We start from the raw sequence: 7,756 nt of genomic DNA on the forward strand, positions 1-7,756 counted from the left end.
TAAATTAATTATAAGGGTAAACTCTCTGTCATTTTAAATTTTGTAAAGTTACGTTATTTTAAGTTAGAGAAATAAATAAATTATGGAGGGAAGAGTGGATAAAAAAAGTAAAAGTGTGGATCCTACTTATTTGTGAGAGTAAAATGACATAAGTTATATCATTTAAAAATACAAATATTTTTCCTATTAATTAATTAAATATATGAAAAAGAAAAAATGAGTAAAATACAAGCTAGAATTAATTTATTTATTTTTTTGGATAAGAAGCTAGATTTAATTAACAGTAAGAAATAAGAATAGGGAGGAGGACAGATAGAGAGAGAAGCTGCGCAGTGAGTAGTATAAATGATCAAAGTCTCCTCCCTTCAGAGTCTAGTGCCGATCACTTTCTCACTCTGCTCTTTCTCTTTCTCACCCAACCCACGCTCCTTTCTTCGCTTCTCTGTCCGTGCTACTTCTTCTCGGTTTGTTCTCTTTATCTTTCTTTATTTAAAGTAAGTGGTAACTGAGAATCGATCTATGCCCAGAAATGGATTTTCGTGTTTTGAGGTTGCCCTTTATGATTTTGCTATTTTGTTGCCTTCAAAATTTGATTTTGATGCTATGTAGAGGTTAAAGTTGATGTTCACATGTGCAAGTTAATGCCTTCTAATGCTTCCCACTTTCAAAATGGATATATGTTTTTTTTTTGAAGTGGGTACTAAGCATGATTTAGTTAAAACTTGACATTCGTAGTCTGTTGAAGTTGGTAAGTTGTTAATTTTTTTTTTTTTTTAACCTTTTGGTCTGTATCTCGCTCTCGCTAGAATTGTATGACCAACAAGCCCAAATTTATGTTTGTTCACTATGTGTTTTAGTTTGGGTTTATTGAGAATTCTAGTAGTTCTTGTTTTTTTATGTTAGATGTCTGTTTTTTGTAAGATGGAAAAAAAAAAAAAAAAAAAAAGATGTTGGGTGGGTGTTTTCTTTCTCTGAATATGTTTCCCTCGGAGTTAAATTTGAACTTAAATGCTCTTTTAACTAATAGGAAGGAGTGATTGATGAAGCTGCGAGACTATGTACTGGACCATGGTTGTAGATTGCCTTAGATGTATAGAACTTGTATTTAAGACAATTGGCAAGAATTAAGTAATAAGTAATATATAATACATGAAAAGTACAAAGGCTCAAATGCTTAATATCTATTTATTTATATTTTATAGTGAACATTCTGATCTTTATTCAAATTGTACAATTGAAAGCATACCTGTGATCTGGAGAAGGTAAAATAATTAGTTCAATTTATTCATAAACGGTGAAGTATTGGGCTTGGACTGACTGATATGCTACAATGTTATCAATGAACTTTTTGACATTTGGGTAAGGTGTTGATTTCAATGTCAGGTTCATCCACCTTTATGGGGGGAATGAACAAACAATCTCATGGATGGTCTTCTAGCTTCAGATTCCAATTTTGGAGGTTTTATTAAAAAAAAGGTTTCATTATTGGAGGTTAACGTAATAGTTTGCTCACTTTGTCTCTCACATTTAGTTGTTGTCTGTTCACATTCAGTAAAAGAAATCCATATGGAAAGCCATATTCAAATATTCAATCCATTTATGATTCATTCAATCATTCCTCTTAATTTATAACTGTGTATTTGATGAACAAAGTTACAAATATGTCTATAGTATCCCCTTCACACCACTACTTAGAATTTGAAAGGCTGAATTAGGTAGTCAATATTTCTTGAGGTCCTTGGATTATATGTTTCCTGTTGTTGAAGACATTGTTAGATTTTGGTTCTTACACACACACACACTCTCACACACAATTTTGGTCCTAAACTGCTACATTGTGTTTATGATATTTTCTTCACCAATTTCTTAATGAAACTTATGTTTAAAGGATTTATTTGGCTGTGTTGAACCCACAGATTTCTTTTACTATCAATACTGTCTTTTCGTTGGTTTTGTCATCATTTGAAGAGAATTGAATTTGTATGAAATATTTTTAAACTTATTTGAATTGGTTATATGAGGTATTCAAATTGGGTATTTGCAATAACAGAACGATGGCATCCCATATTGTTGGTTATCCTCGCATGGGACCCAAGCGAGAGCTTAAGTTTGCCTTGGAATCCTTTTGGGATGGAAAGAGTAGTGCTGAGGAGCTGCAGAAGATTGCTGCAGACCTTAGGTTAGCCATCTGGAAGCAAATGGCTGAAGCTGGAATCAAGTATATTCCGAGCAACACCTTCTCATACTATGATCAAGTATTGGACACAACAGCCATGCTCGGGGCAGTTCCTGCTAGATATAATTGGAATGGTGGGGAGATTGGATTTGATATTTACTTCTCCATGGCAAGAGGAAATTCATCTGTACCAGCTATGGAAATGACCAAGTGGTTTGACACCAACTAGTAAGTAAATCGCCCTTCCCCCCAAAATATTAAAAATAGTATGGGGTGATAGGTGGTAATTATTTGCACTTATGCATTTTTTTTGGTGAAAGTATTTCTTAATTTTGAGTTTACACAATTTGATTAAATAAAATTGAACAAAGTATAGGTTAGTGTATGAATGGAGATTTTGACTTTTGATGCATAACTATACAAAGTATAGTAGGAATTCGAAATAACTGCAGGAATGAATATTATATATACATTCATTTCTTATATATGATTTGAATATATAAATGCAAATTGAATTTGGCAATTTGACTTGATATTTCTCATAGTTGTAACAAAATTATAATCTCTTATGGTACAGCCATTACATTGTTCCTGAATTGGGTCCTGATGTTAAGTTCTCCTATGCATCACACAAGGCAGTGCTTGAATACAATGAGGCCAAACTTGTAAGTTTAAAGATTTCTTGAGCATAACTATCTTACATTTGATCTGAAAATTTCATTGATGAACTACTGAAGACTCTGGCCTTGAAAGAATCTTCACTGCCTGACCAATGATATACTACAGAAGACTCTGATCTGGGAAGAATGTTAATTACAAAGAGAATAAGAAATTATTTCAAATCATTTACTTCATTCATGATGTTTATAAGATGCTTCTGCATTCTTCTGTACAGCTGGGAATTAATACTGTACCTGTGCTTGTGGGACCTGTATCCTACTTGTTGCTGTCAAAACCAGCAAAGGGTGTCGAGAAGTCATTTTCCCTTCTTTCCCTAATTGACAAGATCCTTCCTGTCTACAAGTATGGCCTTAATGTACAGATATGTTCTTGAATCATATATTAAAGTTGCTTTACTCGTACTTTGTAATTTTTCGTAGGGAGGTTGTGGCTGAACTGAAAGCTGCTGGTGCCACTTGGGTCCAATTTGATGAACCTACCCTTGTCAAGGATCTTGATGCTCACCAGTTACAAGCATTTACTCATGCCTATTCAGAGCTAGAATCAACATTATCTGGTTTGAATGTTCTGATAGAGACATACTTTGCTGATGTCCCCTCTGAAGCATACAAAACACTCACCTCTTTAAGGGCTGCTACTGCATACGGTTTTGACCTTGTTCGTGGAACAAAGACCATTGATTTGATCAAGCAAGGATTTCCATCGGGAAAATTCCTTTTTGCTGGGGTTGTTGATGGAAGAAATATTTGGGCCAATAATCTGGCATCTTCTCTGAATGCCTTGCAGGCACTTGGGGACATTGTTGGCAAGGGTACTTATTATTATTATTTTTTGTTGTTGCTTTATATTCAGCACATTAGAAGCTAAATGTGAATTACCATTTTCTTCTGCAGACAAGGTTGTGGTTTCCACATCCTGTTCTCTTCTACATACTGCAGTTGATCTGGTGAATGAGACCAAGTTGGACCAAGAAATTAAGTCTTGGCTTGCATTTGCAGCACAAAAAGTAGTGGAAGTAAATGCTTTGGCCAAGGCTTTGACTGGACAAAAGGATGAGGTACATCATACCCATAGGGCTTTTTGTCAAATACTTGATATCTTTCTGCTTCTTATTGCCTGTCCTTTTGCAGGTTTTCTTTTCTTCTAATGCTGCTGCCTTGGCTTCAAGGAAGTCCTCCCCAAGGGTGACGAATGAGGCTGTCCAAAAGGCTGTAAGTGCTCATCAGGACTGTCAATTTGGTTTTTACAGTATTTGATAAAATTTAGGCTAGAACAATTCTTAAACTGGGTAGTTTCTTTTCTTAGGCTGCTGCTCTGAAGGGATCTGATCACCGGAGGGCCACAAATGTCAGTGCCCGGTTGGATGCTCAACAGAAGAAACTGAACCTTCCTATTCTTCCAACCACCACGATTGGATCTTTCCCCCAGACTGCAGATCTTAGAAGGGTTCGCCGTGAATTCAAGGCCAACAAGTGAGCATCAAATTTTCATCTTCAGTTACCTGTCATGTTGGATGCTTATTACATTTTATAACATAAACTGCTATATGTCTGTATGTTACTAGGATTTCTGAGGAAGATTATATCAATTTCATTAAGGAAGAAATTAACAATGTTGTAAAGCTCCAGGAAGAACTTGACATTGATGTCTTGGTGCATGGAGAGCCTGAGGTGCGGAGCTGATATTTGTTATTAATTATTGGGTGAAAATATGGTTCAAAACTTCAACTATTTATAATTGTTGAAATTTTTTGCCAATTCAGAGGAATGACATGGTTGAGTACTTTGGAGAACAATTATCTGGCTTTGCTTTCACTGCCAATGGGTGGGTGCAATCATATGGATCGCGTTGTGTCAAACCACCCATCATCTATGGTGATGTTAGCCGTCCCAAGCCCATGACTGTCTTTTGGTCTTCAACAGCTCAAAGTTTGACAAAACGACCTATGAAGGGAATGCTTACTGGCCCTGTTACTATTCTGAACTGGTCCTTTGTAAGAGATGACCAGCCCAGGTATGAAAATAAACCTCTATGGCTACCATGCAAGTTTAAAGGATCATTTTGCAAGATATCAGTTTCATTTAACCTTATCTATTTGTTATTAGATTTGAAAGTTGCTACCAGATTGCTTTGGCTATCAAGGATGAGGTTGAGGATCTTGAAAAAGCTGGTATTACTGTCATCCAGATCGATGAGGCTGCTCTAAGAGAAGGTTTACCTCTAAGGAAGTCTGAGGAGGCTTTTTATCTAAACTGGGCAGTTCACTCATTTAGGATTACCAACTGTGGTGTGAAGGACACTACTCAGGTTCAGCTTCACATCTCTGGCTCTAATCTTTACTAATGATTAGTTATATTATTAAATATTAAAATATATACTGCTGTTTGCCAGATTCACACCCACATGTGCTACTCCAACTTCAATGATATCATTCACTCAATCATAGATATGGATGCTGATGTGATCACCATTGAGAACTCCAGATCAGATGAGAAGTTACTTTCGGTCTTCCGCGAGGGAGTTAAATATGGTGCTGGCATTGGTCCTGGCGTTTATGATATTCACTCACCAAGGATCCCACCCACAGAAGAAATTGCTGAAAGAATCAACAAGATGCTTGCAGTTCTTGAAAGCAACATTCTCTGGGTCAACCCAGATTGTGGCCTCAAGACACGCAAATACACAGAGGTTAATCCTGCTCTTACCAATATGGTTGCTGCTGCCAAACATATTCGCAACCAGCTAGCTACTGCCAAGTGACTTAAAAATGAACCAACGAAGTCTTGGATGTGGTGACATAATGTGCTCGAGATGGACAACTAAACGCTTTATATTTCCTATAATGTCTTGATATAAGATTTTGTCCTTTCTTCTTTCCACATGATTTTGTTTGCTTTATTTTTATTTTTATTTTTATTTTTGTTTATAGGTATGCTTTTTTTCAGTATATGAATCTGCATATGAATAAACTGTTCTATCGTCTTTTTCTTTTTTTTATTGGTTTATCTTGCATGTTTTGTTGTAGAACTGGGTGATTATTTTGTTTTCTTTTATATTCTTATGCTTAAAACTCCCACAACGACACACCCTTTGTAGGCTATAATTAAAGGGGATCTCCTTTTTTGTTTTGTTTGTGGTATGAGTGGCTTTATTCTTCTAGGCAGTGGAGTATTTACAGAAATTAAAATCATTTCACAACATTAGTAAAATATCACGACCTTCAAATTTTATGCAAGATCTGCCGGTGAAACAAATTGCTCACAAGTGCTTTGAATGAAGAAGTCATGTGGAGAAGTTAAGTGCAAAAGTTACTTTTAAGTTAAAAGTTATAAAAATAAAATAAAAAAAAAACCCCTTAAAAAAGGAAGTCAAAAGTTGTTTGGTGATTATATAATATTATTTTAATAGTTTTGAAGAAAGGAAGATGAATAATTTGTTGTTAGGATGGATTATTAGAGTAAAGGATAAAATTTATAAGTCTAAAATAAGAGTAAAATTATAAAATAATTATGAGGAATTCAAAAAGTTGGTATGTATGTTAAAAAAGGTTCTTCACGGAGCTTTTAGTTTTTATCATTTTTCTTCATTATTAAAAAAATCATTGTATTCAAAAAAAAAAAAAAATCATTTTTATAATTAGAGCTTTCATAAAATTATGTTTGATTAAGTTTCTTTTATTAAGAAAAAGATAAGTTAAAAATAAAAAATGCCAAACACACATAGGATTGAACACATCGAGGAAAATGAGAACGACGAGGACTCACACCACCGTCATGTCCTATCTTAGGTTCTCTAACCCGACCCCCTGAGTGTTAGAAGAATAAACTCACAGAACTTGTGAATTTCAATTTCATTTTTCTGTGTGTTTGTATACAATGAAATAGTAGTCTTCTATACAAGAGCTATTGTGAAAGAAGGAAAAATAACAGAAAGAATAAAACGTGAGCACATGAGCTCATAACGGAAAGGTAATAACAGAAAGGAATAAAAATGTGAGCACATGAGCTCATAACAGAAAGGTTAGTACAGCTGTGCTAAAAGATAACAAACTCCAATTAAAAATAAAATTCTATATTCTAATACTCCCCCTCAAGATGGAGAGTGAATATTGTGCACTCCCATCTTGAAAAGCAGTGATGTAAACTGATGAGGACGAAGGGCCTTAGTCAGTATATCAGCCAACTGATGAGCAGAAGCTATAGGAAATATTTGGAGACTGCCTTTAATGATTTCTTGTCTAACTATGTGGCAATCAATTTCGATGTGTTTTGTTCTCACATGAAAAACAGGATTGTGGGCTATGTGAAGAGGAGCAGTGTTGTCACAAAATAAATGAGCAACATTAGGATGATTGATCTTAAAATCCTTGAGCAGAGAAAATAACCAAATAAGCTCACAAGTTACAGCAGCCATTGAACGATATTCAGATTCAGCAGAAGACCTTGAAACAGTAGCTTGCTTCTTGGATTTCCAACTAATAAGGGAGTTGCCCAAGAAGACACAAAAACCAGAAATGGATTTACGAGTATCAGGGCATGAAGCCCAATCCGAATCAGAAAAAGCATTTAATTGAAGCTTGGAAGAGGAAGAGAATAATATCCCTTGACCAGGGGTACCTTTTAAGTAGCCAAGCACTCTGTGAACAGCATGTAAATGTGGAACTCGAGGATTGGCCATAAATTGTCTAAAGTGGTTAACCGCATAGCAAATATCAGGCCGAGTGATAGTTAAATAAATCAACCGCCCAATCAATCGTCTGTACTGTGTTGGATCAGGAAGAATGTCACCCGTAGTTGAAGATAAGTGAAGGTTGGGTTCCATAGGTGTTGATTTTGGCTTGCAACCAAGAAGGGCAGCATCAGAGAGGATTTGCAAAGTGTACTGTCTTTGACAAATGGA

At 35.4% G+C, this 7,756-nt stretch overlaps 1 protein-coding gene across 1 annotated transcript; it reads left to right on the forward strand.

Moving 5' to 3' along the window:
• Positions 1-311: 311 nt before the first annotated feature.
• On the forward strand, positions 312-5,862 carry LOC133301347 (5-methyltetrahydropteroyltriglutamate--homocysteine methyltransferase-like). Its single transcript, XM_061500974.1, has 12 exons — positions 312-464; positions 2,051-2,404; positions 2,754-2,841; positions 3,072-3,199; positions 3,277-3,668; positions 3,751-3,914; positions 3,988-4,068; positions 4,163-4,329; positions 4,422-4,527; positions 4,620-4,870; positions 4,963-5,164; positions 5,249-5,862. Exons 1-12 carry the CDS (start codon positions 346-348, stop codon positions 5,615-5,617), a joined length of 2,421 nt encoding a protein of 806 aa, XP_061356958.1. The 5' UTR covers positions 312-345; the 3' UTR covers positions 5,618-5,862.
• The last annotated feature ends 1,894 nt before the right edge of the window (positions 5,863-7,756 follow it).

The sequence above is a fragment of the Gastrolobium bilobum genome, unplaced genomic scaffold, assembly GCF_033153095.1.
Source record: "Gastrolobium bilobum isolate Gb01-03AN ecotype WA unplaced genomic scaffold, APGP_CSIRO_Gbil_v1 utg7287, whole genome shotgun sequence".
NCBI classification, from domain to species: Eukaryota; Viridiplantae; Streptophyta; class Magnoliopsida; order Fabales; family Fabaceae; genus Gastrolobium; species Gastrolobium bilobum.

Bases quoted from the DNA above. Each gene is read 5' to 3' on its own strand.
- LOC133301347 (XM_061500974.1), top strand. From the start codon at position 346: ATGATCAAAGTCTCCTCCCTTCAGAGTCTAGTGCCGATCACTTTCTCA. The intron at 2,842-3,071 runs GTAAGTTTAAAG...TCTTCTGTACAG, and splicing joins AATACAATGAGGCCAAACTT to CTGGGAATTAATACTGTACC. The intron at 3,915-3,987 runs GTACATCATACC...GTCCTTTTGCAG, and splicing joins TGACTGGACAAAAGGATGAG to GTTTTCTTTTCTTCTAATGC.